This window comes from Equus przewalskii, chromosome 19 (genome assembly GCF_037783145.1).
Source record: "Equus przewalskii isolate Varuska chromosome 19, EquPr2, whole genome shotgun sequence".
Lineage (NCBI taxonomy): Eukaryota > Metazoa > Chordata > Mammalia > Perissodactyla > Equidae > Equus > Equus przewalskii.
This window is the reverse complement of record NC_091849.1, coordinates 9974401-9992283: the sequence shown is the minus strand read 5'-3', so window position 1 is coordinate 9992283 and position 17883 is coordinate 9974401. Positions and strand designations below refer to the sequence as shown.

At 36.4% G+C, this 17883-nt stretch overlaps 1 protein-coding gene across 1 annotated transcript in view; it reads left to right on the top strand.

Moving 5' to 3' along the window:
* The window catches only part of LOC103563474 (uncharacterized), a 308328-nt gene that overhangs the window by 203708 nt on the left and 86737 nt on the right, over window positions 1-17883 (top strand). Inside the window, exons 16-18 of the mRNA XM_070585104.1 lie at window positions 527-745; window positions 2769-3021; window positions 10613-10776. Coding sequence (XP_070441205.1) covers window positions 527-745; window positions 2769-3021; window positions 10613-10776 — 636 coding nt within the window. The remainder of the gene's footprint in view (window positions 1-526; window positions 746-2768; window positions 3022-10612; window positions 10777-17883) is intronic.

Here is a 17883-nt window from a genome sequence, read left to right as displayed (position 1 = left end):
GCTTCTACCTATGGGCTATTGTGAATAAGGCTGTTATGAACATGGGTGTACAAATATTTGTTCAACACTCTGCTTTGAATTATTTTGAATATACACCCAGAAGGGGTATTGCTGGATCATATGGTAATTTTATTTTTAATTTTTTGAGGACCTGACATACTATTTACTATAGCAATTGCACTATTTTATATTCCCACTAATAGTGCACAGGAGTTCCAATTTTTCCACATCCTCATCAACACTTGTTATTTATTGGCTTTTATTTTTTGGATAATAGCCATCCTAGTTGGTATGAGGAGATAGACCATTGTTATTTTGATTTGCATGTTCATAGCCATGTTCCTTTTTGTTCCCCTTTAGTCATCCATTATAGCAAGAAGAAACATAAATAATTTGAGTTCCAAATATTTAAGAAATATTTTCATTCAATTTTAATTTCACAATGTCTTTACTATCATTCTCAAAATATTTTACTTTTGGTTGTGATTTAAACCCAGAAATTCATCTACTATTTCTTTGTTTGTAGCTGTTCTTCAGTTGCTTATAGTCGTGGATCTGGAGAATTCTTCAAGCATCTCCATTTTGTGCTGGCATCAGTGTATTCAGAACTTCAATTAGCTCAATGGCGAAGCCAGGGCTTCTGGTACATTATTCTGCTGGTGGCTTCTCTCTGGTTCCTGAGGCTCTACCTGCATTACCTTAGCCAGTGGCTTTTCCTCCAGGCCACTTCAACTCCTGTTACAAAGTGAGTGCTTTCCCCTGAAAGTCAAAGGAATGCATTTTCATCTTGATAGGCCAAATGAAAGGACAAAACTCCTCTCTACCCATTTACCATAAATACTAAAATACAGGTATGATTTGAAAAGACAAAACTGTCTTTATCTAAAAGCAGGAACTTCTGTTACAATTGTATTCTCATCTTATGGGCCTGTATTTACAAATACATAACTGGTACATCCATATTTATTTAAAATTTAGCAGGTTCAAATATGTTCTGATATCTGAGCAGAATCTAAAAAGGAATTTAGTGACCATGTTTTATTCTATTTTGATTTTATCAGAGTGACTTAGGTTGAAGGTATCTTAGAAGTAATGTAAGTATGATTTATCATCTATACTCAAAGAAGCAAAGATTGCCTCTTCTGCAAAATGATTGAATTCAAACAATTACCAAATTCAAGCCCAGGCAGCTTTCTGGGCCATTATCCTCTGGAAAAAGATGACACTTTAAAGGTTATCTCTCCATAAACGTGATTCCATAGACACTAGAGATAGACAGATAGATATCTATACAAGTAAAATTCATTTTCTGAAATGTAGATGGTACAGATATAAATAAAAATGTGTGTATATTTTCAATTAAGAAGATTGAAGACAGTTTTAAGACACTATGAAAAGGAATATATGTGTATATCTCGTAAATACACATATAGGTTTTGATCATCTTTTGAAAGTGAATCAAAAATGTCTGAATATGTTATAGAATATGCAAATTTATATATGCTAAATAACTATATCTTCAAGGGAGAATTTTCGCACAGATAGTATATTCCTTCCCTTCTCCCTTTCTGTTTTCTTTGTTACTGTGATGGTTTCCAAAGTAGAAAAGATGGATGTTAAATGCTTGGGCTAGTTGCTTTTTGCTATCTGCTCTCTTACTTCAATAGAAAAGGAAGCTCTGTCTTTATTGATTGTTAATAAAATGAGATTGAAAAAAATATCTTGAAAGCCCACTTTATCCAATTTCTTAAGCAATAGAGGACCTAAGATATTCTAGGATATTGTGCTGCCTATTGTCTACATTTGCAGGCTTGAATCCGACATTAGTTCCGTGTCCCATCGTAGTTATGAGACATGATAATAACTACAGCAATAATAAGCATTTCTTCTGCTCTTATTCTATGTTAAGCCCTCTGCCAAGAAAGGTACGCATATTACTTTATTTGGTATTCACAACAACATAAGAACAAAGCATAGAACTTCCTTCAAAGTAAAGGTCAAGGAGTGGATAAAAGGAAGAACTCTTTTTAGCAGAGAGCTGATAAGTAGGATGCACAAGCAGGATTAACTACAAAATGGCTTTAAAAGCCTGAAATGCATGGGGGGCAAATTTAGAGCACAATGAAGTCTCACTTTGCGTGGAAAGAGGGTGCCAAAGCCCGGATCAAGACTATCTAAATTGCTGGGCTCACCTTGGATACAACCCTAAGATGCTTAGGTTGTGTCAAGATGTCCCTTTTAGAACAACTTAGAAGTTTGAAAGTTTGTTGTTAGCAGTATTGTTGTTGTATTTAGTGGTTTAGCTAGAGGAATCACAAGCAAAATTAATCAGCTATACCAAAACTCTGAAGAATTGTTAGATTTATTTGTACTTCTGATTTCCATTAGAGATTGTTCTATGACTGAGTCCAATGGTTTATTTTGCATTTCAGATAGCCTACCAGCGAGTGAACTGCAGGGCAGGTCTTAGTCTATAGAACGTTCTACTCGGCGTGTAAAATTGATACCCTTTTATGGTTACATATGACACTTAGAAGAACAGTGAACAAGGTAGAATTTGCCTTTTCCTTGAAAGTGAGCTGTTGAGGTGTAACTAAGAGTTCGGGAAAAGATAAAGACTTCTAACACAATTTTGTGGTACTATTAAGTGTCAGATTTTCTATATTAAAAAAAAAGAAAGAACCTAGTTTTTAAAGTTGTCTTGTACACCTGGCATTTTGTATAATTCCTCTTGTTTGCACATATGTGGTTTTACTGTTTTCCCACAGATTCCATTTTTCCCCTTTCACGGTTGAGCTTTGCTACTCAACTTCTTCACTTGACATCGGAGAAGAATTGCTTGTGGTTGTGGTGGGGCCTTTAATGTTGAACACAATGATACTTCCTTTGCTTCTGATCAGATGGGGCTGTCAGCTACTGTTTGCCTCCTGCTCTGATGTCTTGTCAAAGTTAATCATTACCATGGGACTATGGACAGTTCTGGACCCATTGGCGGTGTTCATAGTGGATACTGTCCTGGGGGTAAGTCAAATAAAATCATTGGGATATGAGTCCTTGATGTAGAATTTAGCTTTAGTGCACAAATAAGTTGACATGGGAAGTTTAAGTAATCATGAACAATTCAATACTCATCTTGAAGTGAAGTTTTCTCTCATAATAAAAAATTCTGGTTATCTAATATAATCAATTTAAGTGTAACTTTAGCTATCTTAAATAAATACTTGCAAAACAAGCAGGAAATAATGTTGGAGATCAAATCCAAACTAATTAGTACATTTTTCAAAATTATTACACAGCAACTTCATTTTTTAATTTTTTGTTGGTAACTTTTCTTTTATTGAGGTTATGATAGTTTACAACATTGTGAAATTTCAGTTGTACATTATTATTTGTCAGTCATCTTATAGGTACACCCCTTCACCCTTTGTGTCGACTCCCAGCCCCCCTTCCCCCTGGTAACCACTAATCTGTTCTGTTTGTCCATGTGTTTGTTTGTCTTCCATGCGTGAATGAATCCTACAGAGTTTGTCTTTCTCTATCTGGCTTATTTCACTTAACATAATACCCTCAAGGTCCATCCATGTTGTTGTGAATGGGATGATTTTGTCATTTTTTACGGCTGAGTAGTATTCCCATATATATATATATATATATATACCATATTTTCTTAATCCAGTCATCAGTTGATGGGCACTTAGGTTACTTCCATGTCTTGGCTGTTGTGAATAATGCTGCAATGAACATAGGGATGCATAAGCGTCTTTGAATTGCTGACTTTAACTTCTTTGGATAGCTACCCAGTAGTGAGATGACTGGGTCATATGGTGTTTCTATTTTTAACTTTTTGAGAAATCTCCTTACTGTTTTCCATAGTGGCTGCACCAGTTTGCATTCCCACGATCAGCATATGAGGATCCCTTTTTCTCTACAACCTCTCCAACATTTGTTATTTTTTGTCTTGGTAATTATAGCCATTCTAACAGGTGTAAGGTGATATCTTAGTGTAGAATTGATTTGCATTTCCATGATGATCAGTGATGATGAGCAACTTTTCATGTGCTTATTGACCATCCATATATCTTCTTTGGTGAAATATCTGTTCATACCCCCTGCCCATTTTTTGATTGGGTTGTTTGATTTTTGTTGTTGTTGAGTTGTGTGAGTTCTTTATATATTATGGAGATTAACCCTTTGTTGGATATGTGATTTGTAAATATTTTTTCCCAGTAGATGGGCTGTCTTTTCATTTCAATCCTCTTTTCCCTTGCCTTGTAGAAGCTCTTTAGTCTGATGACGTCCCACGTGTTTCTTCTTTCTATTGTTTCTCTTGTCTGAGAAGACATGGTGTCTGAAAAGATCCTTTTAAGACTGATGTCAAAGCGTGTACTGCCTATATTTTCTTCTAGAAGTCTTATGGTTTCAGGTCTTACCTTTAAGTCTTTGATCCATTTTGAGTTTATTTTTGTGAATGGTGTAAGAGAACAGTCTATGTTCATTCTTTTGCATGTGGCTGTCCAGTTTCCACAACACCATTTCTTGAAGAGACTTTCCTTTCTCCATTGCATGTTCTCAGCTCGTTTGTCAAAGATTATCTGTCTGTAGCTGTGTGGTTTTATTTCTGGACTTTCAATTCTGTTCCGTTGATGTGTGTGTCTGTTTTTGTACCACTTGTTGGCAACTTTTTTTAATGTTAAGGATTTTCACAGGCAAACTTTATAAAAAAGTAATCATACAGAAGTTCCATTAATTGGTTAGGTTATTTATTTGCTTTATGATGTTATACTTACTCTTCTGTAACAAATATACTCAAGAAGAAGAATCAGAGTTTTAAAAATATTTCTAATAAATAAATTTTAAAAAATTACTCCATATGCATGTATTTTTACTTTTGTGAAGCTTATGAAATAACAAGCAGTGCATCTTTACCCCAAAATACATACTTTTAGGATTTCATGATTATCAATGATGTACTAGTGTACATGATATAAACAATAGCAATATTAATTCTAATATTTAAAGAATAATTCATATTTTTCAAACAGCTTCAGACAATTTATTTGATTGTATATTTACAACAACACTGTAAGTTGGTGGGACAAGTATTCTTCTCACTTTACAGCTGGGAGAAACAAGACACACAGAATTACATGATTTGTCCAAGGCCACATAGCCAGTCCACACTGCAACTAAGACTAGAACCCAGATCTGTGAATTCTGAGTCTGGTGTTCCTCCCGTTATACTGAAATCTCTTCCTCAAAGTTTGAATCAATACATTGTTTTGTGAAATCAAATGTATGCCATTCCTGATAACAACTATGATTATATCAAAATATTTAACTTACTTATGAATATTGGGGCTATAATTTGAGGCAAAACTGATGTAAATATTAATGTAAATGTATCGCCGCATCTGAATCTCTTATTGCTTTGAATTTGCTAGGCCTATGAATTCCTGATTAGTGTTGCTGGAATGTACTGGTTCTCTAATCTTAATCTGAATCAGAATCTATTGCAAGTTTTGTTAAAATGCAAATTGCTGAGTCTTGCCCCAAGAGTTTCTGTTTTGGTAGATCTGGAGTAGGGCCCAAGAATTTGCCTCTCTAACAAGTTCCTAGATGACATTGATATTGCTGGTCTGGGGACCACAGTTTGAGAACCACTGACATAATAGCTGCATAGGAAAGATCTGGCAAGAGTGCTGGGAAGATCTAGGAATGTCAGTATAGCTTGGAAAAGCCAAGCTCCAGCAAGGCAAGGCTCAAGGGGAAAGTTTTACTGTCCTGCTTATTAACCACCACCCACAACCTGTAATTTGGTTACTTTACGTAAGTTTCATTGAAGTTGACAAAAGCTTTAGATCATATTATCAAAGCAAAATTAAAGATATTAGCAAATAATGGAGTAATTCAAGCCAGAAAACACTTTAATTTGGAGTCATCAAGTTTTCAAGCGATTTCGATAGGAAAAGGGAAAGGAAATTTGAATTTTAACTAAATTTTTGTACTGTAAACCTGGCTATGCGATACAGCCCCAAGCAAGAGAGCAGATGGATACTATAAATAAATCAATATGATCAAATATTCAAATTATAAAATTGTCTTAATTTATGGAATAATGTTCCATAACTGGTATATTTTTTCCCTTTAAGAAGAAAAAACTTTTTATAGTTGGTATATATGTGTTTAGACTTTATTCATTGTGCCAAGCAGATTATAGAGATGCAGTCTTTTGGTGGACTCTCCTTTTTAACTGTATTTGAAATGGAATTTACCATTAATCATGTGCTTTTAGAACTAAAGACCCAATTGCTGTCCAAAGTGCATCCATGAAGATATTGTCAGGTGCTGCGGTAAGCAGCTAGGATCAGTGAAGCCTGTTGCTGTTTTTATTTCTATCTTTTAGCCCACACTATGCTACAGCAGTGCATGTCCAATTTTAAGGTACACGCAAGTCACCTGGGGATCTTATTAAAATGCAAATTCTGATTCAGTGGGTGGGGCCTGAGATACTGCATTTTAACAGACTCCTACGTGATGCCAAAGATGCTGGTTCTGTGGATTGACCATAATGTGACAGGTGCGAGATGCTTTACTGAGAAAGCCTCTCCCTTCTCTTTGCTCAGGGTTCCTTAACAAGACTGGGGACCTTGATGCACTGCGTCTGCTAAGGGTTTTTTAGACTTTTTCAGAGAATTCTGACTGCTTATTTCTCAGTGAAATGACCTCTGTTGTAAATGCTTAGAATCTGAAGACAAGTATGATAGTTGACTCTGCAACCACGTAGATCATTTACCCTTATGAAAATGAATTAAAGCAGCCTGCCAGTGTATCCAGTTTCTTGTCCCGCTGCTGGAGATCAGAGGTAGAATCATGTGCTGAGGAAAGCCTATCAGTACTTGGAAGGCTGACTTGTTTTCACCTTCTAGCTTGCGACCACCCTCTGAAGACTCAGTGTCACTGAACACCTTGATGACGTGTCCAAAGAGGGAGCCTTGTCAGTCAGAAGTTGTTGTGTTTCCTACTCCATCTCTACGTCTTTTGACCTTGCTAACTAGCCTCATTCTGATTCTGAGTGGATTGAGTTGGAGCCAACTGGATTTCATACACATTCCTACTTCTCTCAGACTCCAGGTTAGAAGGAGAAGACTACACCATCAAAGTTAGTTGAGCAGGAGATGTAGAGAGGAAGAATCATCTCCTATAACATCTCACAATGCCTCCCAGAGGCCTGATGTGCATACTGAGCAGACAGGGTGCTAATCTGATCCTATTGCAACACCACATGTGAAGCCATTTGGAGTGGATGAGCAGCTGTCCCTTATGATCTTCTGAGATCCCCTCATAAGGAATGTCTGTAGCCCTCCTGGAATGGATTTCCTTATTCCAATCAGTTCCCCCTGCAGAGATTAATAGCGGAATAACACACTGTGTCAAAGGCAGCTGCCAAAATGAGCAGCTTTAATTTGAGGGGCCTCTGAGGTAATCTGTAGGAAAGTAGCCCCCAGCATGGTCATCTGGGAACCAGATCAGAGGTCTGTAATCTGACGGAAGCTGACTTGGGTTCTAATAGATGAGTATAGCACCCGTATCTTTCGCTACTTGGAGAGAACAGCTGAAGGCTCATTTCCAATCTGCACAATTATTGACTTTCCAGTTAGAATCCATCATGTTTCATTGTGGATGACATCTACATTTGCTGTCTTTAAAAAGTCTCTAAAGCTGCATGCAATCCACAGATCAGCAGCACTGGAGGCTACACTTGGACCTTCCCACCAAGTGAAGCAAAACATGCATTTGAACATGCTCTCCAGTGATTTAACAGCACACTGAAGTTTGAGAAGCACCACTCGAAAGCTGTTGTTCTCAAAGTGAGGTCCCTGGACCAACAGCATTAGTTTCATCTGGGAACTGAACAGAAATGCAAAATCTCAGGCCCTGCACCATATCTACTGAGGCAAAAACTCTGGGGAGGAGCTATGTGTTTTAACAAGCCTTCCAGATGATTCTCATGCTCATTAAAGTTGGAGAACTACTGCCCCACGTGAGATCATAGTTATCATAGATTGAATGTCACTCATGAGATTCAAGTTGCCCGAGTTCAGACCTCCTGTTCTTTCAGCACTTGCGTTTAGCAGACAAAGCTGAGGATCACCTGCATTTGATATAGATCAGTCAGCCAAGAGAGGTGCTATCTAAGTTTATGATAGTTTTTGTTCTGGATACATTTTTACAGGGTAATCTAAAAGGAGATGGGTCAGGTAGAATAGTTTGAGGCTGAAGCATTGAGCGGCTGTTGATGTTGCTAATAACACTTTGTCAGTCTCTTAGTTTGCCGGCTCAGAGGTTGGCAATGCATTTCCCCTAACGCTCATGGATGATACTGTGCTCAACAAGACCATTGAGTTTATAAATTCTTTCTCTGCCTGAGCCCTAATCTAGATAAAAAGTATAGGAAAGATTTGCTATTGAATGTTTTAATTGATCAGCATGTATTTATTGATTATATACTCTCTGCACAGGATTTTAAAAGATACAGAATAAATATGGCATTGTTCCTGACCTCAATATAGATGTTAAGAATAGTACTCAAGAACAAAGAGCAAACAAAGACGGAACGCAAGCATTTTCACTCAGCAAACAATTCTTGAGAATTAATTAGAAGTGATTGTGGAGTGATAGAAAGAGCTTAGAGTCGGGGGAAATGGGTTCTCGTTCCAGCTTGGCCATTTTTTAGCTACATAACGTTGGTTGGATAAGTCAGTTAACTTCTTCAGTCTTCAATTTCCTCGTATGCATCACAAAAAAGTAATAATATCTAAAAATAGTAACACCTACCTTACTCATTTCAAAGTATTGTTGGGAGAATAAAATGAAAGACCAACTGGGAAAAAATTTGAAAAATCTAAGGCACCAACCAGAGAAAATGAAAGGAACAAGGATGAGGATTATGATGAAATGATGATACTTATGCTCTGTGGATGATACAAGACGTAACAGCCATTGCTCCAATGGTGCAGGCAGGAACTTACAATCTAGTTGGAGAATCAAAATATACACACACAAAGATATAATATGGCAGTGTGTGATGACTTCCATTTGGGAGGCATAGCGCTCATTCCCTGATATCCTTTAGGTCTCTAAGGATACCTTTTCCAAGACATCTTTTCTGATTGCAGTGTTTAATAACACACCCCTATCTCTCCTATGACTTTTTTCTGCTTTATGTTTTTTCATAATATCATCCTCTAGTATAACATATATGTTGCTTAATCTTATTTATATAGTTACTAGCATTTGTCTCCTCTCCCCCTCGCACACACTTAAAGTAAGCTCCAAGAAGTTAGGGATTTTGTCTAATTTTATTCACTCTTTTATTTCAGAGCTCAATGACACAGAGTAGGCATTCAGTGCAATACATGTGGGTTAAATGAATGATTTAACATCTATAAATTAGATTATGTTATCGGCATCAAACATATCATTTTTTCTTGTTTCATCAATGAATCCCATGTCTTATTTCTTTACCTTTAAGAAACAGCAGAAAGGTAAGATCTGAAATAGGAGAAATGCATGACAACCCTTGCAGATCTGCTGCCTAAAATTCTAGCAACAGACTTGCATTTTGCAAGGTAGACCAATGAACGGGTACAGAATATAAAAATAAAACTTTTGAAGCAGTAGTTGAGAGTTGGAACATCTGAATTCTAGTCACTGCCCAATCACAAAAGGATATTTTGCAGTAGGAAAAATGCAAATTAACCTCTCTAGGCTTCTGATCTTACCTGTACATATGTGATTTGGATTCGCTAGTTTTGAATGTGCCCTTTTAAGCTATATGAATATAATTGTTAGTTTAAAAAGTAAAGAAATTTTTCCTCTTTGTTAATTTGGAGAAAAATTCCCTACTTTATGTTTATAATGCATATTACTTTCACTGGCTATCATGAGAGTCATAATTAAAGGACATTTGTGTTTTATAAAACTCAAAGGTCCAGGGTGTCATCTGACAAAGCTTTAGGTCCATAGCATTTCATATTTGTTTTAAAAGAGCTGACTGCTTTATATTTGTTTCTAACCCAATATAGAATATGTTTTTCCTTGTCTAAAATAAAGACTTATTGTTAAATTGACCTAATGTAAACTTTAGTTTTGAAGCTTACATTAAATAGCCTGTTAACTTTTTTATAAGTTTCTAAAATAAGCCATCTATTTTATGCTTAGTGCAAATTAAATCCCTTTCAAATCTGTTTCAGAAAGAAAGGAATCTTTCCACCATAATATTTAATTTCTTCATATCTCATGCTCATTAAATTCAGAAGTTAATAGTACATAAATAAAACATGGCTTTTACTTTATAAATTGCATGTAGAGTGTACATATTTAAAAGCTTACAGGGAAATGAGAAAAACTTGGTAAACCAACCACACAAACCCAGTCTTTTTCTTTTTTTCTTTGTGCAGCTGAAGATCCAGTGATCTTCCACTACCTTGAAAATTTAATTTAAAAATAAATTATAGTATTATATTATATAGTCTTTGTGTTTTTATATTACTCTAACTTGTTGATCGGTGTTTGCATCCTTATTTGATTAATTTGTATTCTCTTTTGTCAGCGGCTTACACACAATGGGGAGAGTCCTGTAGCTGATGCAGCAAAGCTGTACTGGGCGTTTGTAAGAAGCATGCAATCAGGCATTCTCGGCGTCATGCTCACGGTGCTGCTTTACATTCTCCTAGTCATCATTTCTTCTTTGATTTTATATTTGTATTGTCTCAGGTAAGGTGCTTCAATCCATCTATTCTTTAGAGTGTTCAGCCTCTGGTCTTGTCATATCCTTAGGCTGTGAGAACACGGTAAAGAAGAGAAGTTAGAACCATGTCTGGGGTAGAACTCTCCTTTGTTGTGTGTAACAGCTGTCATGAAAACCAGCTGAGAAATTACTTGACTTTTGGGTAAATGTTTTTTCTACAATCAAGAGAGCTAGGTTTGCTGTAAAACATTATACTTGTTTCTTAAAACCAGGGATCAACAGGAACCAAGGAGTTATCTCTTGATATCCAATGGCTTTCTCGGCAATTTCTGGGAAGCTTGTCTAAAATTGTTTTTCTCCTCCTTCCAACCCATTTTCTTCCCATTCTTCCCACCACTGCCAAAATCACCAACAGAGGAATCATCTTTCAGCTTCGATCCTGAGTATCATAGGGTTTGCCTTGTCAGATCGTTAATTTAGCAAGTAATCTATGTGTGGGAAGAAAGAAGAAAAACAACAAATAGAAGGCAGTATAAAAATGCTAGAAGTCTTTTCACTGTCGATGGTTTCCTTTGCTGTGCAGAAGCTTTTTAGTTTGATATAGTCCCACTCATCCAATTTTGCTTCTGTTGCCTGTCCATTTTAAAGCCATTGCTATATCACATGAAATCATTGCCAAAACCAATGTCATGGGGATTTCCTCTATGTTTTCTTATAGAAGTTTTATAGTGTCAGGTCTTATATTTGTCTTTAATCTACTTTGAGTTGATTTTTTTTTTTCTGGTGTAAGATAAGGTTCCAATTTCATTCTTTTGCATGTGGATATCCAGTTTTCCCAGCACCATTTGTTGAAGAGACCAACCATCCTTTTCCCATTGTGTATTCTTGGCACTCTTGTTGAAGATCAGTTGACAGTAAATGCCTGGATTTATTTCTGGGCTCTCTATCTGTTCTGTCTATATATCTATGTTTATGCCAATACCATACTGTTTTAATTACTGTAGCTTGGTAATATAATCCAGCAATTCCACTTCTGGGGGTTTATCCAAAAGAATTAGAATTGGCATCTCAAAGAGATAGTAGCACTCCTGTGTTCATTGCAGCACTATTCACAGTAGCCAAGATGCAGAAACAACATAAATGTCCATCGACAGATGAATGAAGAAAGAAAAATGTGGTATATATATATACAATAGAATATTATTCATCCTTAAAAAAGCAGGAGATCCTGCAATATGTGGCAACATGGATGAACCTTGAGGACATTATGCTAAGTAAAATAAGCCAGTCACAGAATGACAAATACTGTGTGATTTTACAGGAGGACAAATACTGCATGATTCCACTTCTATGAGATATCTAAACTAGTCAAAGTCACAAAAGCAGAGAGTGGAGTGGTGGTTGTCAGGGGCTTGGGAGAGGGGGAAATAGGGAAATTGGTGTCATGCTCTTGGGGCTCATTCATATCCTCCTGTTCATCATTTATTCTTTGACATTTTATTTGTATTATCTCAGGTAAGGTGCTTCAATATTTCTGTTCTTTACAGTGTTCAGCCTCCAGACTTCTTGTTATAGGGTTAGGAAGAGGTCAACACAGGAGTCTCCTGGAGCACAGAGAAAAGGAACCAACGCAGATCTGGAGGAAGATAAGGACAGTAGTCAAACGTTTCAGTTGAAATATAACACTTGAGTAATTTTTGAAGGTGTAATATAATTTAGCTAGAATCAAAACAGAGTCAGGCATATTTGTGGGATAAAGAAAGATGTATAAAACCATATCATCATGAGAAAGTATGATACATTTGGCAAATCAACAGTATTTTGATATGGCTGGAGTATGGGATGTGCAGCAATGGTGGTCGGCTGAGATGAGATTAGAAATGTAGTCAAGGACAAAATGATAAAAGTCCTAAATATCATGATGTGGAGTTTGAATTTGTTCTAATGGTAAAGTGAACACATTACAAGATTTTAAATAACTTTAAAGAAGATCACTTTGCTAGTAGAAGAGAAGGTGGATTTAATAGTGGCCAGATTGGAAGCAGGAAAATCTAGTTAGAAAGTCATCTTAGTAGTCTAGGCAAAGAGTGTCGAAAACCTTAACTAGAGAGAATGACACAGGAAATGGAAAGTTGTGGCATATTTAAGAAATAGTTAAGAGATACGATATAGCTTTGGGGCTTGTTGGAAGTTGAAGGTGAAGGAAAGGATGAGATTTAGTATAACCTTAAGTTTTGCAGTTGGGCAGATTGGTGGGTGGGCATAGCATTCTCAGAGACAAAGAATGTATAGAAAGTAAACATTAGAGGAGAGACGTAATGAGTTACATTCTCATTCACATTGACCTTGAAATTTCTTTGATATTGCCAAGGAAAAATATGTCATAAGAAATTGGAGAGATGAGCGTAGAGCTCAGGGGAAGCAATATAGTCTATGGATTTGTGTGGTTGAAGCCTTGAGTTTCATTCTTTATAGAGTAGAGGCTACACTGCAGTGGGCTAACTGAGTGAAGGATGAGGACATAGCGTCAGGACTTACCGACAAGTTTTTTCACAAAGCTACTCTATAAACGGAAAGTGGTTCAAAAATGATATTTTAAAAAAGAGTAGTTTTTAGTATGGGTGTGGCTTAAATATATTTATATGTACATATGAAAATTCTAAAAGAAAGAGAAACATTGAAAATGCCCAAGCAAACGAGGATAATGGATTGAGCAAGGTCTTTAAAGACATGAGGTAGAGCACATGTGGAGACAAACCTTGGATTTAGGAAAAAGATCTTGTCTTTGATGAGAGAGAGAAAGAGGTAAGAGTGAATGCAAATGCGTGGAGGTTCGTGGCAGCGTGCTGAGAGAATTCACATGTGATAGCGTTATTACTTTCTGTAAAATGGGAGGTGAACTCACTCCTCCGTTCTTCCTTCAGTAGACTGGCCATTCTCGGAAGGGACCCTTGGATCACTAACATAGCTGTAGTAAAATTGCCGCATTCTCCAGGGGATGTATGTAGATAATGCACAGGTTTATTTTATATTTTGACATGTCATAAGCACTGCATGTCATCTTTCCAGATTACTTACTTTCCTTTCTTCCAGGGAAGAACGTCTTTCCTGATCATTCACTTTTCATTTTACCACTATATTGGCATGTGGCCCTAGGCAAGGATGTTCATTTGCTAGATTTTAGGCATTTTCTTGTGTAACATGGTAAAGATAATGCAGATATTTAGATCTTACAAGAGACTCTACATGAATCTTTATTATTTTAAAATGACTAGGGTTTCCTAGAGAAGTTCAAGAAATAAAATAGTATACAGATCTTCCTTGAATTATATAGGTTCCATCCAGATAAACCCATCATAACTTGAAAATGCATTTAATCCACCTAGCCACCAAACATCATAGGTTAGGCTAGCCTACCTTAAACCTTCTCAGAGCACTTACGTTAGCCTGCAGTTGGGCAAAATCACCTAAAAATGCCTATTTTATAATAAAATGTTGAATATCTCAAATAGTTTGTTGAATACTGTACTGAAAGTGACAAGCAGCGTGGCTGTCTGGGTGCAGAACGGCTGTAAGTGTATCAGTTGTTCACCCTCATGATCGCGGGGCCGCCTGGGAGCTGTGCTCGCTGTTCTGCCCAGCATCACAGAGAGCATCCTATGGCATATCACTAGTCTGGGAAAAGTGCAAAATTCAAAATTTGAAGTACTGAATGAGTATTGGTTTTGCATCATCCTAAATTCGAAAAATCATTAAGTTGAACCATTGTAAGTGGGGCACTGTCTGTATCATGTAGTTTAGAACTTTGTAGGATTAAAAAAATATTCGATAATGTTATGTATCATTTATTCCCATACTGATATGTGTCTTCAGACTTAAGGTGAATGTTTACAACCATGCTTTTCTTTGTCCAAGGTCCACATTTTTATTATCAGGATTACTTGGAAAGTATGAAAAGGTAAGCACAGAATTTATGCACTAAATAAATAGGATTTAATCTTGCTACCTAAAGCAAATAGTTGTTTGCTTTAAAATAGAACATAAAGATTACCCCATGGAGAATTGTGGGTAAAGAGGAGTAGGAAGCTCTGTAATGGATAGAGAAATGATTAAAGAAAAAACAAAGGTAGATGCAGTGTCTAGACATCATAGAGAATGAACCTAAAAAAATCCAAGAGGAATAAGCAGATTTGTTCACTCTGTCAACCTAGCCCTTACTGTCTTCGTATCCTGTGTGCTTAACCTATCCTGTCAGAACTAAGCATGCTCAGTAACCCCAGGTAAGTTTTGCTTGTATTCTAGAAGCAGATGCTCTTAGGATTCCTTTGGATGATGATAGAGTTACAATAATCTCCCACAGGAAAAATACCTGAGTTTTCCATATGAGTAAATAAGTCACTCCAATATGTCAGCTGAAAAATCTCTCTTTACTGATGTTTGCAAAATAAATGGTGGAGAGCTGGGCAGCTCAGTTCTTCCATGAAGCAAATACTGTCCCTATTGGATGCATCTGGTCAAAGAAGTGGGATTTTACTCTGGCGGAAAAGTAGGTAGAGAGACATGGGAATTGTAAGAACTCCCCGTGGTGATAAATGCCAATGTGGATTTGTGCGTGCTGGCTGACTTAGGTTAGCATTCTTAATCCAAATGTGAAAACAACAATCTGAAGTCTTTCTCGGCTTTTGGAGCAGTGCTGTCAAAACATGTGATAACATGGCTAACATTATTGGAGTACAAAGGATATCAAGTCTGTTGTGCAGGCTGTTAATAGAGAATTTCGTCTAGCTCTGGGCACCGGAAGCTCCACATTATGGGGACTGGCTGTGCAAGTTCCAGATTGGACCCTATTCAGTTTGGCTGATTGGATCTCATTCCTCCAAGAGCCTGAGTAATTTCTTGCTGAAGGGTTACTACTAGAAAAATTCTCACTCCCTACAGATCTAGTAGGAGAGTTAACTAGGAGGCCAATTCCTTGTCTCTGTGCAAGGAGATTCTTGAGCTAGGTGTAATTATTTGAACTGGATTTTATAGCTTTTAACAAAGCATTAATCTTTTAAACCATTTTTCCTTACTATAGGAAGAATATATGTTATTTAGGAAAAATCAAATCTACAGAAAAGAATCAAAAAGTAAATTAAAAAACACCAATAATCTCACCAACTAGACAAAACATTGTTAATCTTTTGGTAAATTTACTTCAGTCTTTTTCCTATGTGTATTTATTTTTACAAAGTTGAAATTATACTGTAATTATAACTTTATAGGTTGATTTTAAACTTAATATTATATGATAACTATTTTCATATTCTTTGCTGACTTTGTAAACATTTAATGCCTACACAATATTTTATACTATAAAATAAACAGTATAAAATATTTAAATGTTTATTTCTGGACAATAGATTGTTTCTCATTTTTGTTCATAAGTAGTTCTGATGAACATCTTAAGACTCAGGTTCATGCTCAGATTTTAAATTATTCTTTGAATAGTGTCCTAGAGACCCTGAAATACTGGTTCAGAGAGTATGATGTTTCTAAGACACTTGATAACTCTTGTGAAATTGTTTTCTGGAGAAGTTGTACAGATTTATACTTCCACAACAGTGCATGAAGGAACTTACCAACCCGTGTTCACATCATGTGTTATGCTTTTATAATCTAAGAGAAGAAATGGGATCTCATCCTTTTTCTGAATGTGTATTCCTTTATTTACTGGTCACTAAACATTCTTTTTTTTTTTTTTTTTAAAGATTTTATTTTTTCCTTTTTCTCCCCAAAGACCCCCGGTACATAGTTGTGTATTCTTCGTTGTGGGTTCTTCTAGTTGTGGCATGTGGGACGCTGCCTCAGCATGGTCTGACGAGCAGTGCCATGTCCGCACCCAGGATTCGAACCAACGAAACACTGGGCCGCCTGCAGCGGAGCGCGCGAACTTAACCACTCGGCCACGGGGCCAGCCCCTCACTAAACATTCTTAACATGCTTATCACTCATTCATATGTCCTCTTTGTGAATTTCCTTTTATGTGTCCTTTTGCCTTTTTTTCTACAGCACATTCAAATGTTTTTCTTACTGAATTATATGAGTTTTATATAAAAAACATTAGCAGTCTTACCCTTCTGCCATGTCTTTTTCTTTTTTGACAGGGAAAGATTCGCCCTCAGCTAACATCTATTGCCAGTCTTCCTCCTTTCTTTCCTCTTCCTTACCCCCTCCCACCAAAGCCCCAGTACATAGTTGTATATAGTTGTAAATTCTTCTGGTTTTTCTATGTGAGCCGCTGCCACAGCATGGCTACTGACAGACAAGTGGTGTGGTTCCATGCCTGGGAAGCTGAACTTGGGCTGCCAAAGCAGAGCACGTGTTACTTTAACCACTAGGCCATCAGGGCTAGCTCACCCTTCTGTCATATCTTAACAAATAGTTTCTCCATTTGATAATTGCTTTTCAAATTTATTTTTGAGTTTTAAAAAAATATTTACAATTCATATATAATAAAGTCTTTAGATAATTTTTATGACATACAGATATTTCAAATTAAAAAAAATCCTTCCTCATTCAATTATTTAAAACTATTTACTCCTGCTTTTGTAAAGTTCGAATTTGCTTTCACTGAACTCCTTATCATAAGCCGTGTAGAATTCATTTGATGTGGATAGTGTCAAGATCTAAATGAGATATCCTTTTGTCTTTTATTTTACTGATCTGTTCTCTAAGTTGGTATTATCTTTAGATATTAACTGTTTTGCCATTTTGTCTTACTGGGTTTTGTTTTATGTAATTTTTTGTAATTTTATCAGCTTATGTTTTCAGTGTGATGGACAGAGCTTCTCTTTTCTAGAGCTTCTTTTAAAAAAATTTACCTTTTTACCAAACTTTTATCAATGGCCATCCATAGGCATTGACATAAGGAAGAGCTGTGTGGACCATCTACAGCTCTCAGGGTGTTAACTTCCTGTTTGTCCTTGCAGTCTTCCTCATAACTCTTCTGAGGAAAGCCTCTGTTGGTAGTAGATGGATCCTTTAAATCCTTTATCTGTATAGTCCCAAAGATCTACAGGCTGCCTACATACTTCTTTATAATACACAGAGAATGCAAAATCACAATTTAAATGTTAGTTATATTTGTTCAA